At 53.7% G+C, this 22,217-nt stretch overlaps 2 protein-coding genes across 9 annotated transcripts in view; one reads left to right on the top strand and one right to left on the bottom strand.

Annotated features, from left to right (window-relative positions):
* The window catches only part of DHRS7B (dehydrogenase/reductase 7B), a 39,060-nt gene extending 22,166 nt beyond the window's left edge, over positions 1-16,894 (top strand). Inside the window, exons 3-9 of one of the 7 annotated variants that reach the window (XM_067714901.1) lie at positions 1,991-2,100; positions 6,610-6,826; positions 7,251-7,343; positions 9,961-10,105; positions 10,299-10,553; positions 13,287-13,416; positions 14,607-16,894. In XM_067714901.1, the coding sequence (XP_067571002.1) occupies positions 1,991-2,100; positions 6,610-6,826; positions 7,251-7,343; positions 9,961-10,105; positions 10,299-10,553; positions 13,287-13,416; positions 14,607-14,612 (956 nt within the window). In that variant the 3' untranslated portion in view covers positions 14,613-16,894. Of the gene's footprint in view, positions 1-1,990; positions 2,101-2,186; positions 2,478-6,609; positions 6,827-7,250; positions 7,344-9,960; positions 10,114-10,298; positions 10,812-13,286; positions 13,708-14,606 lie in introns of those variants that run through there. The other 6 variants (XM_067714903.1, XM_067714907.1, XM_067714900.1 and 3 more) reach the window with 6 other exon arrangements.
* TMEM11 (transmembrane protein 11) lies at positions 11,860-22,184 on the bottom strand. 2 transcript variants are annotated; one of them, XM_067714908.1, is made up of 2 exons: positions 22,033-22,184; positions 11,860-12,703 (listed from the first exon to the last, which is right to left on the bottom strand). In XM_067714908.1, the coding sequence occupies exons 1-2, from the start codon at positions 22,089-22,091 to the stop codon at positions 12,187-12,189; spliced, it is 576 nt and encodes a 191-aa protein (XP_067571009.1). In that variant the 5' UTR covers positions 22,092-22,184; the 3' UTR covers positions 11,860-12,186. The 2 variants fall into 2 exon arrangements, with proteins under 2 accessions (XP_067571009.1, XP_067571010.1); XM_067714909.1 differs by lacking the exon at positions 22,033-22,184 and adding an exon at positions 15,156-15,293.
* Between the last annotated feature and the right edge of the window lie 33 nt (positions 22,185-22,217).

The following is a 22,217-nucleotide window of genomic DNA, read 5'->3' as shown; positions in this document are numbered from 1 at the left end:
CGGCCCCTGAGACTCAGTCTGGGCCCCGGGGGTGGCCGCATGGTCAGCTGGGGCCGCACACACCTGCTCTTGGGCACCTGAGGGAGACTAGGCCTCTAGCGAGGACAGACTGTGCCCCTTTAAGCCCCACGTTTCCATTCTCACTAACAGCCAGTCTTTGGAACATTTTAAGAGGGCAGCTTAGAAGCACAACGAAGCCCTTGTGCAGTGCTTTCTCTCCTCGCGGTGCTGGCCCGGCCGCTGTAACCCGCTCAGTCCTAGCGCTGCTGACCTGCACCTGCAGAAGAGGGAAGTGGGGACCAAGAGGTCGAAACTTCCCACGTCACAGGGCCGTCAGGGCTGGGGTCTGAGTCGGACACAGGAGGTCTCGCTCGTGTCCGTCCTCTTGACCGCAGGGCTGTGCGGCTCTCCGCGGGCTGTTAGCTTCGGGGCACCAAGCGCTCGGCTGTGTTTGGGGGCAGGGCGAGAGGACCTCAGGCCCTGCTTCCTCCCTCTCCCTGCCCCTCCTGTCGTGGCCTTGGGAGTCACACGTGACCCTGGCTGGCCTAGTCCTAGTGATGCCGCCCCCACCAGGGCTGACCTGGTCCCTCCCAAGGATTTGGACACCAGAGCTTGGAGGGAACAGGCCAAGGGCACCCTTGTTGGCCGAGGAGTGGTGTCCACGGGAACGCAGCGCTGTCTGCAGCCCCGCCCCCATCTGGTGGAGAGGCCAGGCTGGGAATGCAGTGGGGAAGGGACCTGCTAGCATTCAGAGAGCTTGATTCCTGCTGCCCAGGACCCTGGGCCACCACCACTCCTGTCCTTCGCATCTGAACCATTCAGCTCCTTCCCTGAATTCCTGAGCTACCCTGGAATCCTCCTGATAAATCCTCTTTTTGCTTTGCCCCGGGTGACTTGAGTCCCTTTTCTTGCCACCAAAGAATATTGACTAGGAGAGGTACCCAGATAGTTCTGGACTCCCCGGCCATGGCCTTCATCATTTGTCACCTGGATGCTGTAGTGACTCAGAGGAACCCCCAGCAGGAGGGAACCTTTTAAAATGATGCCACCCTTGGACTTCCCTGGCGGCGCAGAACCCTCCTGCCGATGCAGGGGACACGCATTCAGGCTCTGGTCCGGGAAGATCCCACGTGCCGTGGAGCAACTAAGCCCGAGAGCCACAGCTACTGAGCCCGCGTGCCACAACTACTGGAGCCCGTGCTCCGCACCAAGAGAAGCCACCGCCATGAGAAGCCCGTGCACCGCAATGAAGAGTAGCCCCCGCTCGCCACAACTACAGAAAGCCCGCGCGCAGCAACGAAGACCCAACGCAGCCAAAAAAAACTGACGCCACCCTTAATGCCGCCCTGCTGCGCGGGCGCTCGGCATACTTTAGCTCTTTAACCTCCTCGCAAGGCTGTCAGCCTCCCCACGTCCTGTCCCCGCTGCGTGTGTCCACGATCCCTCGGGCCTGTGTACTCTCGGGAGGAACAGCCTGCAGGCTTCAGGCCTCGGGGGAGCCTCTCTGCCCCTCTCACCAGAGTCCTGTGTCCCCTGTGTGTCCACAGAACCACAGAAGCAGCCCCGGCAGGTACGTGCCTGCTGCGTTGAGGTGACGGCATCCCCGAGCTGGCGCTGCCTGACCGTCGGGCACATCCCTTGCCTCACTGAGCTCCTCGCCATGAAAGTGGGGATACTGCTCGCAGGGTGGATCAGAGCTAAAGGTTATGCTGGAAAGTTCTGAGCCTGGTACCTAACAGTCTGTCCCCCAGCTGCTGCCTTCCTCCTGCCTGTGGACGTCTGTCACAGCCCCGAACGTGGGCTCTGCAGTGGTGACAGCAGAGCTCCCTGTGCCGGGTCCCTAACCCTGCCCCCCAGCCTTCCACGGCGGGCCGGTGCCGATGGCTGGGGAACAAGTAGCCCTATGGTCTGGGGCTGGGGAGCTGGGAGCTGAGCTGATGGTGAAGGCCTGGGCCTCCCCAGCTGCCACGCTGCTTTCTTCTTCCTCTAGAATGTGCCAGAGTTTTCCATGCTGCCGGTGCCAAGCTGGTGCTCTGTGGCCGGAACGCTGAGGCCCTGGAGGAGCTCACCCGAGAACTTGCTGCTTCCCGGGCTACCGAGGTGAGCCCAGGGGTGGTTTTCGTGGGGAAGAGGTGCAGCCCTGGTCGGCCAGCTGGGCTCAAATCCACCACTTCCGCAGTGCCGCGAGTTTAGGGAGGCCCCTCTGTGAGTGCCTTCTTCCTCCCCCATGTCTCCGCTAATACCTGTTCACCCCTTGGCCGTGGTAGCCGGGAGGCTGGCAATGACTTTTAACATTTTAAGTTAAGATGACATTTAACATTTCCTTTCCAGTTGAGGTGCCTTTTATCCTTTTTCTTGTCTAACGGCTCCGATTAGAACAAGCTCTGCTGAATAGCTGCAGTGAAAGCAGACATCCTTGTCTTGTTCTGGAGCACAGTGGAACACTTTGTCTTACACCACTGGACGTGATGTTAGTTGTAAGTTTTTCATAAATACCTTGGGGGAATTTCCCCTCTGTTCCTGGTTTTCTGAGAGTTTTTATCATGAAAGGGTGTTGGATTATGTCAGATCTCTTTTCTGCATCAATTGAGATGCTTACGTGTCCCTTCCCCCTTCGTTCTATTAATGTGGTGGGTTACACTGATTGATTTCCTCACGGTAAACTACCCTTGCCTTGCTAGGATAAATTTAGCCTGTTCATGATGAATAATCCTCTTAATATGCTGTTGAATTTGATTGGTTAGTATTCTGTTGAGGCTTTTAGCATCGATATCCATAAAGGACTTTGGTCTGTAATTTTCTTGTGGTGTCTTTATCTGGCCTTGGTATCAGAGTAATGCTGGCCTCACAGAATGAATCAGTGTTTTCTCCTCTTCGGGTTTGTTTTGTTTTTTTGTTTTCTAAATAGTTATTTATTAGGCTGCGCCAGACCTTAGTTGTGTAAATGCGGGTCTGTTGTTGCATTGCACGGGCTCCAGAGTGTGCAGGCTTAGTTGCTCCGTGGCATGTGGGATCTTAGTTCCCTGACTAGGGATCAGACCGCGGCCCCGGCGCTGGAAGGCAGATTCTTAACCACTGGACCACAAGGGGAGTCCCTCCTCTTCAGTTTTTTGGAAGAGTATAAGTATTGGTGTTAGTTCTTCTTTAAAATTTGGTAAGATTCGCCAGTGAGTCTGGTTCAGGACACCTCCTGTTGGGAGGTTTTAGGTACTGATTCAATCTCTACCCGCCACATGTCTTCTTGACTCAGTTTAGGTAATTTGTGTGTTTGCAGGAATTTGTCCATTTCTTCTAGGTTAGCTAATTTGTTGGCATACAGTTGTTCCTAGTATTCTTTTATAATCTTCTTTATCTGTGTAAGGTCCCACTTTCAGTTCTAATTTTAGTTACTTGCACCTTTTCTTTTTTCTTTGGTCTAGCTAACGGTTTCTCAATTTTGTTGATCTTTTCAGAACACCAACTTGTGGTTTCATTCATTTTCTTTGTTTTCTATTCTCTCTCTATATATCTTTGTTTTTAAATATTTTATTTATTTATTTGGCTGCGCCGAGTCTTTAGTTGAGGCACTCGGCATCTTTATTGCCGTGTGTGGAATCTTTAGTTGCAGCATGTGGGATCTAGTTCCCTGACCAGGGATCGAACCCGGGCCCCCTGCATTGGGAGTGTGGAGTCTTAACCACTGGACCACCAGGGAAGTCCCCTATATTTTGTTTATCTTCTTTCTAATCTGCTTTCCTTCCTCTGCTAGCTTTGAGTTTAGTTTGCTCTGTTTTCCTAAGATGCAAAGATATATTAAAGATATGTTATTGAGGGGCTTCCCTAGTGGCACAGTGGTTGAGAGTCCGCCTGCCGGGTTCGTGCCCTGGTCCGGGAAGATCCCACATGCCGTGGAGCAGCTGGGCCCGTGAGCCATGGCCGCTGAGCCTGCGTGTCCAGAACCTGTGCTCCGCAACGGAAGAGGCCACAACAGTGAGAGGCCCGTGTACCAAAAAAAAAAAAAAAAAAAAAAAAGACATCATATAGTTAGGTGTTTTTTTTTTTTAATTGCCAATCAGTCTTTTGATTAAAGGGTTTAAACTATTTACATTTAAAGTAATTACTATTTAGGAGGGACTTCTGCCGTTTCGCTATTTTTTTTCTATATGTCTTGTAGCTTTTTTGTCCCTCATTTCCTGCATTACTCTCTTGTGTTTAGTTGATTTTTTTTGAGTGAAATGCTTTGATTCCCTTCTCATTTCCTTACATGTATATTTTATAGCTGTTTTCTATGTGATTATCATGGAGATTACATTGAATATCCTGAAGTTGTAACAATCTAATTAGAACTTATACCAACTTAATGTCAATAGCACACAGAAACTCCACTCTGTCCTCCCCCATTTCTGCTATTCATGTCATAGATTACATCTTTATACATTGTTTGCCCAGTAACATAGATTAATAAGTTTTAAAATGCATTTGTCAAATTATGTAGAAAATAAAGAGTAGAGTTAAAATCCAAAGTTACAATACTACTAGCTTTTATAATTCCCCATGTATTTATTTTCCTGGAGATCTTTATTTCTTCAAATGGCTTTGAGTTACACTGTATAGCTTCCTTTCATTTCAAACCTGAAGGACCTCATTTAGCACTTCTTGCAGGGCATGTCTAGTGGTAACAAACTCCCTCAGCTTTTATTTATATGGGAACTTTAATTTCTCCCTCATTTTTGACATTATAGAACACAGATATAGAATTCTTTGTTGACATTTTTCTTCTTTCAGCACTTTGAATATATCGACCCACTGTCTTCAGGCCTCCAAGGTTTCTAATGAGAAATCAGCTGATAGTAAGGATTTCTTTTATGTGAGGAGTAGTTTTTCTCTTGCAGTTTTCAGATTCTCTGTCACTTGGCTGTGATGGTGATGTGTCATAGTGCGGGTCTCTGAGTTTATCCTACTTGGTGTTGAACTTCTTGGATGTGCAGATTCATGTCCTTCATTAAATTTGGGACTTTTTCAGCAGTTATTTCTTCCAGTGTTTTCTCTGCCCCTTTCTCTCTCTCTCCTCCTCAGATTCCTACTAGGAGTGTGTTGGTCCACTTGGTGGTGTCCCACAGATCCCTTAGGCTCTGCTCACTTTTCTTCATTTTTCTTGTTCTCGGATTTGAGAATTTCAGTTGTCCCCTCTTCAGGTTCATGGATTCTGTCTTCTCCTTGCCCAGATCTGCCTTTGGACCCCTGTAGTGTATTTTTCATTTCAGTTATTGTACTTCTGAGCTCCAGAATTTTTTAATAATTTCTGTTTCTAGTGATACTCTCATTTTGTTATGCATGAGTTTCCTGGCTTTGTCCACATCTTCCTTTAGCACTTTGAACGTCTTTAAGACAGTTGTTTTAGTTCATTGTCTGGGCTTCCTGAGGAGTGTTTTTCTGGGGATTTATCTACATTTTTGAATACCAGAAGGCCAAGTGCAACTCCATGAAACCTACTGGAAGCCACTTCAGCAGGTGGTGGTTAAAAGAGTGCAGGCTGCTTCCATGCTGCAGCTCGGCGATCAGAACAGCATCCACCATCAGAATGCAGTCCTGATATGTGGAAGACAAGGTCCTTATTGTCTACCTTGGCTCCTTCAAGCTGCAAGAGAAATGTGGGTTGCCTTTCCCACAGCTGCCCACCACAGGGGTGGGGCCACCATGGAGCTAATGGTTGAAATTGGCCAAAATTGTCTATACTTTGCCAGCCGAGCACTACCCTGGAAGCTTCAAGCGTTCAAACAGACTTCAGAGTCACGACGTCATTTCACTCCAGAGAGTTGCCGCCAGTGCAGCTGTCCAGGCAGAGGGAGGGCTCCAGGCACTTCCGTCTCCGTGCTCCCTCTGACTCCATCCCCTCCCTCATCTTCTTAGATTCTGCGACAGCCCCTGAGTTAGACTGCTTGGCTAGTCATTCTCTTCAATTACAGAATTTGTCTGTCTCCCCCACAAGACTGCGTGCTTTAGGAAGACAGAAGCACGTCTGTCTTGCTTTCTGCCATGTCCCCAGTGTTGAGCATATAGGGGCATATAAAAATGTTTTGTGGGGCTTCCCTTGTGGCCCAGTGGTTGGGAGTCCGCCTGCCGATGCAGGGGACGCGGGTTCGTGCCCCGGTCCGGGAGGATCCCACATGCCGCGGAGCCGCTGGGCCATGGTCGTTGAGCCTGCGTGTCTGGAGCCTGTGTGTCTGGAGCCTGTGCTCCGCAACGGGAGAGGCCACAGCAGTGAGAGGCCCGTGTACCGCAAACAAACAATGTTCTGTGACTGAAGAATGAAACTGATTTGGCCTGAGAAGGATAGCAGCTCTGTGACGTAGGACAGGTCAGCGCCAGGCTGGCACAGGGCGGCAAGGGGAGCCATGCTGCCATCATACGTGACCCCTGCCCCATGGCATTTACAGTCAGTTAAGGAGAAAGGCTGCCCAAGTGAGGTATGAGCAGGGTTGGCAGGCTCCTCCAGGTCACATCCTTCAGAGGAGAAGTGTTGTGACCTGTCCCTTCACAGCCAGGCCCTCCCAGCACTGAGAAGCAGGGCCTGTGGCTCCCACGCCCGTCGCTCTGAAGCTACGTTTGGCTTCTGTTGTTCTTGCCCAGGTGCAGACTCACAAGCCTTTCATGGTGACCTTTGACCTCACGGACCCTGGGGCCATAGTGGGGGCCGCTGCAGAGATCCTGCAGTGCTTTGGCTATGTGGATGTGCTCATCAACAACGCCGGGATCAGCTACCGCGGCACCATTGTGGACACCAGCCTGGACGTGGACAAGAGAGTCATGGAGACAAACTACTTTGGTCCGGTTGCTCTGACGAAAGGTAATGGTCTTGGGTGAAAAGGAAGACGAGCACAGGTACGTCGGCATTCTTTGTATTTCCCTTGGTTCCTTCTTCCTAGACCTGGCCTGTCCCATCCCTTTGACCCTGGAGTCAGCGGTGTCCTTACAGCCTGGGTGTTGGCTTTTCTGGGCTTATATTTGCATTTTCTTCCACTGCTTTATGGTCTTACATCGAGATGTTTTCCTCAGCAACAGCCTCATCTGCACAGTGTTGGCTCCACGTCTTTCCACTGTGTCTGCACACCTACAGAGTGGGGCGTTCTGACGTCCAGCCACGGTTCTCACTCCAGGGAGAGGCCTTCCCTCCCCTCCTGGGCGCAGGGGGCTAAGAGTTCCAGTAAACAGTCCCCCCCCCACCCAGGCTCTCAGCATGAGCTGCAGTGACCTCTCCCCTCTCCCCACAGCGCTCCTGCCCTCTATGATCAGAAGGCGCCAGGGCCACGTTGTCGCCATCAGCAGTATCCAGGGCAAAATCAGCGTTCCCTTCCGATCCGCGTGTGAGTACTTCCTTCTCCTTCCCACGTTCCCTTTACTGTTTTCTCCCTGTTATAAAAACAACACGTTCACTGTCCAGAATTCAGACGTTAGAGAAACACTCAGCACGGAACGTGCAGGGACGTCATCAGCGTGTGCTCCTGAGCAGAGGCCTGGGCTCAGCCCCAGCTCTGCTCCTCGTGCCACCTGTGGCCCCCGTGCTGTGCCCCCCGAGTGTCGGCCCACAGGTGCTGCCCCACCGCCACTTTACCGCATGTGCCTCCAGAATTCTTCTACATGGGATCAAATGTGCAAAACTGGGGCACGTTATATGTAGCTTTGTGGTTCGCTCATTCCATTTGACAGTGTCTTTCTGCATCAGCACATGTGGATTTACCTAGTTCCTTTAAGTGGATATACAGTCATTAATCGAATGGATGTGGCATAATTTCCTTAGTAGTTTTCGTGACACGTGAGGATTTGCGTCCTCCCTTCAGTCGGTGACCAGTAGCAGTGATGTGCTGTGTACAGCATCCTTCAGCATTTTTATCTCTGGGCTCTCATGGGAGGGTTTCAGTAAGATTAGTTCCAAAAAGTGGACATAGGACCAAAAAATTAACGCTGCCAGCTTGACTTCCGTCCCAACTCTCACCTCCCTGCGTGAGTGGCTACGACAGAATGTTGAGACTGCGCCATCACGAGCACCAGCAAGCAGATTCTACTTTTGTTAAAGGATTTGAAAGGTGATTTCACAAACTGTCCTGGGAACTGCATTCTTTGCTCCACCGTCTGCAAGGAAACACTCAGCTGTAACAGTCTCCCCCTCTCCAGATGCTCAACGTAGCCAAGGGAAGGGAGGGGAGGGGTGAAGCTGCCTCCACACCGTGAAAGGACGGCCACGCACACCCAGCTGGACGACTGGGAACCACCTGTCAGCCCGAACGCAGCGCAGCCATCCTCCTGGTCCTCCTGGTGCTGGCTGTGTGTCTGGGTCAGCCGTGGGACTCGTCTGAGCCCGCACTGCCCCCTCCGCGGCCGTGCTCAAGACAACGTGAGACACCCGCCGTATCGTGCTTGTTTCTGGGGCGGTTATCCCTGTGCCAGTTCTCTGTTTCACTTCGCTGGCACAGGACAGCCTCCTGAGGAATAGATATGCAGGCATCACATGTGACAGAGCAGATGAGGCAATAATAGGGAAAAGGGTATACAGGGTAAAGGAGTTCTTTGTAAAGTGTTCTTGTACTGAATTATTTCCACACTTCACTTGGATTTAGTCCCACTGAGGTTTGTCCTCCCCTTGGCTGTGACTGTGTAGGTCACACTTGGTTGTTCTGGGTGCTTTGTAACCACCAGGCCGGACGAGGCGGTGCCTCCTGGGCATGTCGGCCAACCCAGCGGGCAGCAGTCTCCCCACTCGTGAAGTGGGGGTGGCTTCGGGTACCTCTCGGGGCTGTTGTGAGGCCGAGTGGGAGGATCCAGGATGTGTGTAGAGCACGTGGGGCCCTGGGGACCACAGTCACGGCCTTTAGGTTAGCACAGCCTGGCCGAGGACCTACATGCAGCCCGAGAGGCGTGGAGACCGGGGGTCCTCTCGGGCCTCGGCCTGGGCCGTGCCTCTGGAATCACGGCTGGTGGGAGCGTGTCTCGAGCCACCCGCCCGCAGAGCGTTCGTTCGGCCAGGCCGCCCTCCAGAGGCTCTGCAGAGTCTGGACGCTGCTGGGCTGCTCACAGGACCTACAGTTACGTGGCTGATGGATGCGCTTTCCTCAGGCTCGAACGTGTGGGCTCCAAATCCGGAAACCATCAGTGGAGATGCTGTTTCCCAGGAGTGCCATCGGAGGGTTCCGCTGTCCCCTCAGAGCACCTGACGCTGTGCAGAGAGGCTGTTGCTGGGGAGCGGAGGGGGCCCAGACAGCTCTTCCAGATGAAAGGCCATCCTGTGGAAGCTGTCAGGCAAAAGACGTGAGAAGGCCAGATGTGGGTTTGTACACACGCTCCTGCACGTGCAGGGAGCCTCCCTGGACGCACTGTTGCAGTGTGGCCTGTGACCACGAGGGGCATGGCAGCTGCCCCGTCTGTCCCCCGCTGGAGAGAGCTACGTGCAGGAATGACACGGAAACAGGCACAGCGTGAGGCCGTGTCCGCACAAATATGACTTCTGTGTCGCACCCCGTGTAGGTACCTGGTTGATGTGAGAAATGAATGCTGAGAAACCGGCAGCCTGGCTCCCTCTGGGGAACCGTACTGGAAGGCACGAGGAGGACTTTCACTTGGTTACTTTATTTCCTCCTGAACTATTTGAATATTTTACCCAGTAGGCATTAAGTGTTTTTTTTTTTAAACTTTTAATTTAGATTAATTTCACACTTAAACCTTGCAGGAACAGTACAAAGAACACCCTATGCACCCTTCCTATACATCCCCAGTGGTTCACGTTTGACCATGTGTGCTGTGTCATGTTGTGTGTGAGCGTACCTGTAGGTCAGTGTATCGTGTACAGTGTTTTCCCTGAACCACACGAGAGCAGGAGACCTGACACCCCTGCGCCTGTCCAGGGCCCAGGCTGGGCGCCTCTGACTCAGGGAACGAATGCGTCCCCGCCCCTCACTCACCTGCCTCTCTGGCCACCGACCTTTGCAGACGCGGCCTCCAAACACGCGACCCAGGCCTTCTTCGACTGTCTGCGGGCCGAGGTGGAGCAGCATGACATCGAGGTGACCGTCGTCAGCCCCGGATACATCCACACCAACCTCTCCCTCAACGCCGTCACGGCCGACGGGTCCAAGTACGGAGGTTAGGCCCTGGTGTCGCTTTTCTTCTATGCAAAGCTACCTGATGATTCTGTGGTCGTTTTCATTTTCTTTCAGAAAATAAGTTTAAAACTAAACCACTTGACGTGTGGGTGTTGGTCGTATATACTGAAGACTGACCTCACTCGGCATGAACCCGAGCTCAGTGAGTCTCTCGTTGCGTTTCAGTGATGGACAAGACCACGGCCCAGGGCCGAAGCCCCTCGCAGGTGGCCCGAGACGTGCTGGCTGCCGTGGGGAAGAAGAAGAAGGATGTGGTCCTGGCCGATGTGGCGCCTTCCCTGGCTGTTTACCTGCGCACTCTGGCTCCCAGGCTCTTCTTCAGCCTCATGGCCTCCCGGGCCAGGAAGGAGCAGAAACCCAAGCATTGCTAGTGCCTGTCCGGGCAGGTGGCGCGGCGGCACCGCTGCTCCACAGGGACAGGTGTGTTTGCGTGGACTGTACTGGATTCTTGCCTCATGGCGGGGTTGGGGAGGGAGTCATGCCCCTCTCGCAGACCCCCAGCCTGTCCTGCTGGAGGAGGACAGGCTTCCTCCGGGGGGAGGGGTAAAATGCAGCTGGATCTAAACTCCAGGACATGAAGTAAAGGGCTGAGCCGTGGAGCTGTGATCCCCGAGGGCGGGCAGAGCCACGCCTCCTTTGAATTCGGGTCTTGAGGTCAGAAGACTTCCTGTCATCTGACCCAGTTCTTGTATTTGACTCACCTAGCGCTGGGGGCTTGGGGAGAAGGCCGCTGCCGCCTTCACGCCGTTCACGGGGTCCCCCAGCATCTTGTTCAGCGCGGCCAACAGTCAGCATGTGGCTGGCTTCTCGACGTGTCCCATTGTTCCGTGTGCTGGAGCCGCCTATCTGCACCTGGCTTGTTTCTGGTGACAGCTTCTGCTCAGCTGCCCCAAGGTGGCCACAGCTGGTCCGTCTCCAGCTGCCTTACCCATGAATCTGATCTGCAGGCAGATCACAGGCTCCCTTTCCAAATCTGGCCTATTACAGAAACACCTCCCAGTCCCACCCAGCAGGCTCAGGAGGGTGGTGGGCACTGCACGGTCAAGATAGGTCTGTTTAGGATCACTGCCAGTTTACCCTTGTTCCAGACCATTTGCCACCCAGCACCCAACTGAGGGACCAGCATTTCCAGGCCCTTGGAATTAAGTCAACGTTTCTCACTCTTCTAAAATCTCTGGCTCTCCTCCTGTGAACAGATGGCCCCATCACCCCCATACACCCTTTTGACACCTTCCCAGCACCCCTTGTTACTCTCTGGTGTCTGATCTTCCTGAGGGATCCTTTAAAACCACGTGAACATCAGTCTGGTTGCCGCTTAGAAAAGTGCCCCTTAGGGATGACCGAGCAGAGTCTCGGGCCGGCATGGCCCCCTTTTCTGTGGAACACGAGGGGGGCAGCAGGTTGAACTCAGGACAGCTTCAGTGCTTTAAAAAAAATACAGATGTTAGTTTGTGTTCTCCTAAATCAGAATCTGGACAAGAGGTCCCAGGCCCCAGCTCTCCAGGTGAGCCCAATGGAGACCCAGTGACTGCCAGGCCTCGCCACCTACCTGTCCTGCCACACCCCTGAGCAGCACTGAGCTGCGCTGCCTTGGACCAAGGCATGAGGCTGCTCTGGGAGGGGCTGGGCCTGCCTGTCCAGAGGCCTGTTCGCACTACAGGTGGTGCCCCTCCTGCCACCTGCATGCTCCCACCGGGACCATCACGGAGAGAGCAGACACCTGGAGTTGAAATTCTTATAATTTTAATGGTCAATAGCTTCTGGTTGGCTCTGGATGGTACAGTTAAACAACATACTTAACGACCCCCCAAGCGCGTTCACATCCCCTCAGTAGCGTTGCTTCCATCACATCCTGCTGCCTGGTCGGCCTTCCACAACCTCAGGCCCCCGTGGGTTACGGGAATCCACATCTTAGTGTGATGAGCTGAAAAAACCCCTGGTACACTCGTGATCTGTTATTTCTTTAAAATAACCAGCGTGCAGCCAGACGCCTTCCCGGGCTCCTTCTGCCACCTCGCGGGCCGGGCTGCCTGCTCCCCCTACGCTGCCCCGATCATACGGCGCAGAGCTCGTAAATCTTCCTTACACAGTACACCAGCGCCGCCAGTGCTATCGTGTTGTGCAGTCTCTTTCTGTGCAAGTCGTCCTTCCGGACCAGCACCACCGGGGTGGAGGAGGTGAGTGTGTGCAGGGGCAGTCGGGACAGTTTGTAGGCGTCGTACTCCACCTGGTACTTACAGCAGGGGTCGAACTGCCAGGAGATGCCGTAGAGGGTGCAGCACGCCAGGCTCAGCACGCCCGCAGGCAGGGAGATGTAGTGGGAGTACTCCAGGGGCAGCGCCAGCGGGGTGAAGAGGCAGGCGGTGCCCGCCAGCACGGTGGTCTTGTGTAGGCAGTTGCCCACAGTGATCCAGCGGGCTGTCTCGTCACCGATGCGTGTGGGCTCGATCACGATGTACTTGTACTGGGCTTCCAGGGCCTGCTCCAGCTCATACTCAAACTGGTCTTGGGCGTTCTCCCCGTTGTAGATCTCATGCACAATGTAACAGTCTGTGGCCGACAGGCTCACCCTTAGGAGGAAGGGGTGGGGAAAAGGAAGAGCTGGTTAGAGGCTGCTGCTCTGCAGAGATGCCGTCCCCAGAGGAGAGGCGCCTGCCCTGAGCACACCAGGCGGCCACTGGGAGCGGGGCTCGGAGCTGCCTGGTCAGCGGCTGCACAAGGGGCCGCGCGCGTAGGTACCAGGGAAGGCTTGTGGAATGAGGTCACCCCAGAACCTCCAGGGTCAGCATTTCCTTCAAAGAGGAAAGCTGTTACGCGTTCAAGGCAGTGGAGACCGGACTGTTGGGTAAACTCCTGGGAGGAAAGACAGGCGAGGGAGAGCCGGCCACTGGTGCCCGCCCTTTTGTGCTCCCAGGGGGATTTTTGGGGGAGCCGTGCTGCACGGCATGTGGGATCTTAGCTCCCCAACCAGGGACTGAACCCGTGCCCCCTGCATCAGAAGCATGGAGTCTTAGCCACTGCACCGCCAAGGAAGTCCCCCTCCCCATTTGGTTTTAACTCAGAATGGAGACAGGCTCCCAGGTGGGATCCAGCACCTTACAAGGCACCTTAGCAGACAAGCAAACCTAAGAGGCAGGGCCTCACTCCCGGCAGGAGCAGCTCTGGCAAGTTCATCAGCCAAGACAGGCCCAGGGAGAGAAGCACGGGAAAATGGAGGGTCTGTGCCGCACCGCTGACCGTCAGAGTGAGGCCAGGGGACGATGCCTCCCTGTCGGCGTCCAAGGTGAGCTTTCCGGCCACACAGTCCCTCTGGAACGCTCAGAGCGAAGCGCGGGTGTCAAGGCCGGGATTAGAGAACATTCTTGCCCAAACCCTAACCTACCTGAGTGCAGTGACAAAACAGGCCCAACAAGGAAGCACCAGTTGAAGCCCCAGCATCTCGGGGACACGTCAGTGGGCAGACCCCACCCTCACCTGGCGCTCACCCAGGCCTTCCTTTCCCGTCTGCCCCACCCTCGCCTCTGCCGCCCACCCCTGGGGCGGGCTCCTGCTTCCTCCCACAGCGTGCTGGGCGAGCCCATCTCCACAGGTTGGTGGCTGTGCCCCCAAGTCCCTCCAGGCTGCTGGCTCAGCCCTGATGGCACGGGAGCAACTACCAGTGGACACGGGCAGTCGGGACTGCACAGCTGAGGGTGTGTGGATGGCGTGCTCACCCACCAAAGCCGCCTGGAGCCCCAGTCTTATGCTGGGCCGGTCACCCCACTCCTGTCCGTCACCGCCAACCAGTGACCAGCCTTCCACAGCGCGGAGAACCCTCCCCGGCGCCTTCCGACACAGCAGGCTCAGGAGCCAGCCAGCCCAGCGGGCACACCGCCCTGGGCTCACCACCAGTTCTGCTCTAGAGGCCAAACCTGCTTTACCTGCTCAGGAAAGGATGGACCGTGACACATAAAGCAGCAGGTTTCCAGGACTCCACACAGTGTGCAGGGAAGGGAAGCAGCACAGGGTCCAAAACAGACCCAGACCCACCAGCAGGCGCCCCCTCTGTCAGAGGACCCACCCTGCGGTCAGCACCCACAGCCCCACCTGCTTGGGGGGGCCGGGGAACCCTCTGCCCTGCAAATGTAGTTTCAAAGGCTGCCTGGACCACCAGATTCAGTCCTGCAGTTGACAGGGACTGTTGCTTCTCAAGCCAGGTGGCTGAGGACTCGAGAGTGAGCCATGGCCGCCTCTGCCCGGCTACCCCAGCGCCCACTGCATGCGGCCTGCTTTGTTTCTGGGTCAAAAGTAACCCAATTAAGGAAAGAACCCAGTCAGAAGTTTGCCGTGAACCATCTCAGAGCACCACCAGCCAACCCCCAACTTGAACCCTGTACACAAAAGCAGATGAAAAAAACCCAACAACTAATAGCCAATTGGGATCCTTTGAGTCCTGGGCTTCCTAAGCGACTATATTTTTGCATTTTGTTGCAGGTGTGAAGTGACCAGCAAGAGAGCATAGTAAAAAGGGTTCACGTTGAAAAAACTGAGAGCGCATCGATAATGGAAAGAGGTCTTTAAAGTGAAAAAGTCAAGTACAGACCAGTGTTTGTAACCTGTGATCTTCAGCGCCTTTCTGAGAAAGTGTACGTTTGCTTTTAGATGCACAGATGTCTCTGGGCTGATATACAAAGACCCAAGAGTTATGACTGTCTCTGAGGAGGGGAATGGAGGGGCTCCAGAAAGAAAAGGGGCCCCTTCTTACCAAATGACTTTAGAACTCTTTGAATTTGGCAGGTTCCATGGAGCTTACAGTATGGAACTGGCCTGCACAGAAGAGCACAGCCTGCCGGGCCACAGGGGCTGCTGCAGGCGCTGCCGCGGGTCAGCGTCACGGGCTCCCCCTGGGGGCTTGTGAACCTGCCTCCAGCTGGGGTCAGTCTCCTCTCCTCGTCAGAATCGGTTCCAGCAGCACCCAGGAGACAGTCCTCAAAGGAATCCTGGGGAACGTGGCAGCCACCACGAAGAGCCCACAGAACAAACCTCATTTTGCCAGCACAGAATCCGGCCCAGGGGATCCCACGCCATCTCGAAGCCAGTCTTGAAGGAACCTGGGATTACAGGAGCCTCAGACATGGGACCCACAAAGTCGGGAGACAGCTCCAAAAGTCAGGGGTGCACAAGAATGTTCAAAGCAGCACTCCTGGTGAGAGCAGAAGACTCGAGAGCAGAGAGAAAGAGAGCGTGACTCAGCCAAGGGAGGGAAAGCCGTGGAGGCACAGCCGCCCAGTCCCTCCCGACCCTGAGGGGGAAGTGGGTGCACCACACCCGTGAACGCCTCCCTCCCTCTCTCTCTCTCTCACACACACACTCACACTCACACTCACACACACACACACACACACACACACGGCTCAGGAGCATGCAGAACCAAGCACGTGCTGTCACGGAGACAATGGAGGACTCAGGAGGAAGGTGGCTGCTGCCTGCGCTTGGGAGGGAAGTGTGGGCCAGGGAGATGCTAGCACTTGGTTTATTAATTGTTTTCTAAATTATGGTAAAATACACATAACACAAAATTTACTATCTGTAAATTTTGTGTTATGTGTCCAGTTCAGTAAGGTTAAGTACACTTAGACACTGTTGGGCAACCAATCTCCAGAACTTTTTCGTCTTACAAACTAAAACTCTGTCCCCATTAAACCACAACTCCCACCCACCCACCCCCTTCTACATTCTGTCTCTATGAATTTGGCTGCTCAGGGAGGGACCTCATGTAAGTGGAGTCACACAGTATCTTTTTTTTGTGGCTGGCTTCTTTCACTTAGCATAATGTCCTCAGGGTTCATCCACGTTGTAGCAAGTGTCAATTTCCTTCCTTTTTAACGCTGAGTAATATTCCCTGTGTGTATAGACCACAGTTCGTTATCCATCCATCCGTCGGTAGGTTGCTTCCACCTTCTAGCTATTGTGAACGATGCTGCTGTGAACACGGGTGTAAAAATATCTGTTTTAGTCCCTGCTTTTAATTATTTTGGATACATACCTAGAAGTGGGATTGCTGGATCATGTGGTAGTTCTATTTTTAATTTTTTGAGGAACCTCCACACTTTCCCACAGTGGCTGTACTAATGTACATTCCCACCAACACTGCACAAGGGTTCCCTTTTCTCCATATCCTGGCCAACACTTTTGTTTTTTCCATAGTAGCTATCCTAGTGGTATGAGGTGGCATCTCAGGGTAGTTTTGACTTGTGCTTCCTAAATGACAGCTTAATTGTGATAGATTCACCCATTTAAACTGCACAAGTCACTGGCTCGACACTTTTCACTGAGTTGTGCAACCAACACCACGATCCATTTTAGAACATCTTCCTCACCTCAAAAAGTAACCCGTCACTCCCCATTCTCCCCTGACCTCCGTCCATGGCGATCACCAACCTACTTCCTGACTGCGGATCTGCCTCTTCTGGGCGTTCTGCAGGAACGCATCACGTGGCACGTGGGCTTTGGAGCTGATTCCTTCATTTAGCCTCGTGTTCCCAAGGTCGTACATATGGTAGCAAGTTTATAACTTTTCATATGGTAAAGACATACTTTTGATGGATTTAACATATAATTTTTAAAATTCCAAGACAAAGTATCTGGTGGGAAGCATCAAAGATGCTCTGCATAAAAAAAGGCCAATAATGGTTTCTCTGGATGGTGGCCCAACAGGTAACTTTTAAATTTTAGTTTTCTGTATTTTTCAAAAGGAAAAAATAAACGTGTTTCTTTTGTAATGGGAAAATTAATTATAAATTTTTTCATAAAAAGAAAAATCCTGTCCAATAGCTCTGTATCCCTTGGGGTGGAAGAGACCAGACAGGGCAGGCCCTCCCAGCCGAGGAGAGGGGGCCCCCCTCCTGCTCCAGTGGGCACTGGCCCTGCAACCCACCACCTTTTCTGGTCATGCTGGAACCAGAAGAACTGACCCAAACACCTGCCTTAAGGCCCCTTCCTGGAGCGGTCCTGGGCTCACAGTCTCAGCTCAAACAGAGGAGGAGGTGATGCCAAGCTCCTTGAGGGCAGTGACTGTTTTCATCGCAGTCTGCTCTGCCCCACCCCACCCTGGGCCTGAATGTGACAGGTTCCCAACAGACTTAGAGGAAGTACGTTTGAAAGGACTGACAGGAGACGAAAAACAATTAACAGTAATTAAGAGCACCTGTGGCTGAAAAGTAAACTCGGTCCATGCATCAGGTTGCTTTCCACCCAATAAGCACAGGGTCACGTGACCAGCTGTGACATGCTGCCTGGTGCCACCCCTGCATCCCTGGTCTAGGGAAACCCACTTCTGGCAAACCCCAAATCACTTCCTTAGGAGCCAAGGAAAGCAGTAAACTCCTATGCTGTGGATTCAAAGGCCAGTTAGGACTGAAAGGCACAGGCTTGTAGCTCCAAATACTGAGGACGTTTCCAAACTGGCACCTGACGTTCTCATTGTTTCAGAGGAAGCCACGTGCCAGGGAACAGGCTCCCCGTGGTGCTCCAGGGACCGGGCAGCTCTGCTTTGGGGACAAGACCACGGCGCACCAAGAGTTCCTCTCAGTCACTCACTGGCTTTGTGTCCAAGGACAAACCCCCTTGCTGCTCTGAGCCAGCTTCCGTCGTGTCAAACGATGCAAAGGCCCCAGCTCGCAGAGTGCAGACGGGGTGAGATGGGCTGGGCCGGGCACGCACACAAGGTGACAGCTGCAAGGTGCCACCCAGCGCAAGGCCCGAGCACTGTTTAAACTTAAGTAAAATGGAGTGAAATTGAAAATCCAGTTCCTGGGCTTCCCTGGGGGCGCAGTGGTTGAGAGTCCGCCTGCCAATGCAGGGGACACGGGTTCAAGCCCTGGTCCGGGAAGATCCCACATGCCGCGGAGCAACTAGGCTGGTGAGCCACAACTACTGAGCCTGCGCGTCTGGAGCTTGTGCTCCGCAACGAGAGAGGCTGCGACAGTGAGAGGCCCGCGCACCGCACCGCGAAGAGTAGCCCTCGCTTGCCACAACTAGAGAAAGTCCTCGCACAGAAACGAGGACCCAACACAGCCAAAAAAAAAAAAAAATTCAGTTCCTCAGACACACCAGCCACATTTCCAATGCTTGACAGCCGCAAGTGACCAATGGCTGCCCTAGTGGACAGCCCTGAGCAGAATGGCCGAGACTGCCCAGGAGGCAGTGCAGAGAGGCCCGGTTCAGGACACAAGACCACCCTCCCTCCTTCAGAAAGTCAGGCCTGAAGGACTGAACTATAGAGGCACGAGTTACTGCCATTGGAACCCCGACGGCTTGAACGAATCAAGGAAAACGGAGATTCACTCCAGAGGACGAACCCCAGCAGACCCTAACCCACAACATCCAACTTCCAGGATCAGAACCTTCTGGCAGCCAGCTGAGCGGGACCCACACCCTCAGGCCTGCACACTCGCGGACCTGGGTGCAGATGCTGCACTGGCACTACTCATACAGACCAGGAGGAAAGAAACTCAAGAGAAAGAAAACATCCAAATCCCCTGGAGGCCCTCAGCTCTAAAGGAAACGACCAGGTCAGAATGAGGGGAACATCGCCCTGGGAATGTCAGCCACCTGCCCACGTGGCTCGTGGTCCACCTGTTCTGGGAACTAAACCCTCCACCAGCCAGCCAGAACCACATCCATCCAATTCAAAGATTACAGCAAAGCTGTCAAAGAGGACGGCCCAGTCCCCGGGAATAAAGCGTAGCACAGAAGATGTGGAAGTAACCCCACAGAACTGGCTGCCTAGAGATGCTGGAGCAGACACCCGCATAAGCCGGGGAGGGGAAAGGCCACAAAAAGTGGTTTCACCCTAAAGCCAGAGCCCGGCCCTCTGAACGCTCCAGGCCTTTAAACAGTGCTGCTGCCTCACATGGTGATCAGAATCAGATCCCATGCATCCTCACAGGCTGCACTCACATTCAACAGTCACAGAGAACTAGGGACACTCGGGGGCCCTTCAGGAGGAGGACAGGCAGCCCACATGGGACAGAGCGGCGACTCTGTGAGCTGGCCCAGGTTGGCACCAAGCGGCAGAACACACAGATACCTGCACCGCGCCTTCCCAGACGGGCAAGTTTGTCTCAAAGAGGCCGACAGGACAAGTGGCAATCTGTTTGCTGTGCTTGCTGCCAGTGTGCGGAGTTTTGGACAAGAATTCAGGTTACAGCTCAGGGTCTGATGTTCCTCATTACAAACACTGTGGGTTCCCTAGATCTAGTGGACTGAAGAGAAAACTCAGCGCGCAAGCAGCTCTCATTTTGCTATTTCCACCCCTCTCCTATTTTGGTCTAGACCAGCGCTGACCTTTCTGTTCTCTATCTGCGCTGTGCAATACATTAGCCACGAGCCATGTGTTGCTACCAAGCACTTGAGATGTAAATAGTGTGACTGAGGAGCTGAATTTTTCCCTTTATTTAATTTTAATTAATTTAAATTTAATTGCTGCAAGTGACTAGTGGACACTGAATTAACACAGCTCTAGACTCAAGAACCAGGTAAAGCAAGAATTCACACACTATGTATTCTAAACTGGACCATCATTAACACACAGCTGACAACAGTAACTCCTGCGGAAGGTCTGGCACCAAGCAGGGCCTTCAAATACAATGCAGGCTTCAGAGTTTGCAGCCACAGGGAAATCTGGAAAGTCTGCCCAGAGCGTTGCTCTGCTCCAGCCAATGCCCCAAATTAGACGACGTTTCCTTGGGTGTCAGCATAAAGCAGATTGCAACCAAGTGTGTGCAGCAACTCGGGAAAGTGGTCTTACAGCGTGGAGCTGAAATCTGAGTCAGCACAAACATGCCATGGAACAAAGTCATTTCAGAACACCATAATCAGCCTACTTCGGTCACAGGAGCCACTAGGTATGCTTGGGCCTCAATCTATGGTGTGGGCAATCAATTAATCCAGCCTGCCCCACCCGGAAGTCTTCCCACCCACTGAGCAGGAATGGAGGTGTGCCCAGGCTAGGTTTCCATCCCCTACTCAGCGTGGAGGATCTCTGGGAAACAGCCCAGGCAAACACTCCTCCAAAAGAGCCCAGCTAGGGCCTCACGGCAGAGGCAAACAAAGGGGTACCCCCAGCCACTCCCGGTTATCTGGAAGGATGACAGATGGTGCCCCCCAAACCACAAAACCAGACGCCCCATTCCTGGCTGACACACGACATATGCATGTGCAAGCAGAGCCTGCCGTTCAGGCCAAAGGGTGCAACCTGAACACCTAAGGAGACCAGGCAGGTAACTGCAATGAGTCAAGCTGGCAGGTGAGGAATGATGAGCACCTGCCCTGACCAAAAAGAGCCACCACGCAGCTTTTCCAGAGGAGTTTTATGTGAACTATTTCCATTTATAACCACTGGCAACTAACTTAAATTCTCTTAAAAACTAAGGATCACAGTCAAGGACTAGTTTCAGCCTTTGGGATCCTGGTTTGCAAACTCAGTTTCGAATTAACACTTGTCTTAAACCAAAGAGGAAAAAAACCCAATATCCAATTTCTTAGATCTGTAAAATTGTAACTTTTGCTGGCACGGCCCCTGTATGGTGTCTGGGGCGTCCTCATTTGGCCCCTTCTGCTGTTTTTATCCAGTAAGGAGGAATGCTTCTCTCTCTGCAACTGAGTCTTCTAAACCAGTTATTTCCTATTACTAAAGGATTAATGTTTGCATTAAAGATCTTGAAAATGTTTGCTAGTTTTTCAGGCCATCTGGAAACCATCGAGTTCTCTTCTTTAACTTTGTATGGTCTGATCTAAGAAATAACCAGGTGGGAGGTGGAAAAACAAAAATACTTGCTGGCCATTCACTGCTGCTTCTCCAAGAGGAGGTGCGGCAGGGACAAGGCTGGATAACTCCGAGCTCGAGAATAAAATGCAAGCTGGAGGGGTCTATCAGCACAGCTAACCAAACAGGAAGGCGACCACAATGAGTATGTGATGCAATCAAAGAGAGAGAATAACGCAGAATAGTCGAGAGAAAAAGAGAGCGGGGCGGGAGGGGAGAAAGGGGGAAGAGAAAAGAAAGAGAATTTTTCTGTTCAACAATCCTCACCAAAAAAACCCAAAAGCAAACCCGGAGATCCTGCTGACCTATATCTACCGCACCAGCCCACTCGTAACAGAATGGTCAGGACAGTGCAAACCGGATGACTCCACGAATACACATCCTTTCCCAAACTTCTGGGGCCTGAACAGGTTCTAGTGGCTTCTTCTACTAGCTGAAACTGTTCCTCAGAAGCAAAAACTGTAAATTCAACACGAAACACGAAAACGACGACTCCAATCTTATCTTCTAGAAATGAGTCTTTCAAATCGAGATCTACCTTGTTAGAAACAAGCTCCCGGCTCCCTGCCCTACTCACGCACCGTTCGTTAGGAAAGGTCGCTGCAAAGGATTTCCACGGCAGGGGCGCTGGCGGAGACGCCTCCAAAGTCCCAAGGATCACCCCCGGGGGAAGCGACCGGCTCCCCGCCCGGAGTCACAGCGCGGAAGGCTGAGGCCCCTCGGTGACCGTGCGAACCACCCCGCCCGCCCCGCATCGGCCCGCGATGGGAAGGCGTCCCCTGCCTCCTCCGTCCCAGGAGCCACTCCTCGCTACGGCTGAGAGGACCACGCGCGCGACCAGGCGGCCGGGGTCTCCGGCGCCGCTCGGCCCGCGGCATTCAGGCGGGTCCCGCCTCGGCCCGGCCGTACCCAGCCCGCCATCGCCCCTTCCTGAACCCTCCGCGGAGGCCGCGTCGGCCAGGACCGGGACCCCGCGCGCCCAGCGGCGGACCGGGGCGAGCCGCGGGGTGGAGGCGGGGACGGCGCTGCAGCCTGAGGAGCCCCGCCGGCTTCCAGCCCCGAGCCACCCGCAGAGAGCAGCCCGCGCCTCACCTCTCTCGGGCGCCGCCGCCGCCGCCCGGGCCAAGACGCCTCCTTCCCCACGCGGCCATCTTGGAGACTCCCCGCTCGCGAACGCCTCACGCCGGGCGGCCTCGCGACACCGCGCGGGCGGGAGGGAGTTGTAGTCCGGCCGCAGCCCCGGACGGCGCGCCGGCTGGGGATCGGGCCCCGCGGGA

The sequence above is a fragment of the Pseudorca crassidens genome, chromosome 19 (genome assembly GCF_039906515.1).
Source record: "Pseudorca crassidens isolate mPseCra1 chromosome 19, mPseCra1.hap1, whole genome shotgun sequence".
In the NCBI taxonomy this organism is placed as follows: Eukaryota; Metazoa; Chordata; class Mammalia; order Artiodactyla; family Delphinidae; genus Pseudorca; species Pseudorca crassidens.
The sequence above is the reverse complement of the archived record's forward strand: the minus strand, read 5'-3'. Positions and strand labels throughout refer to the sequence as shown.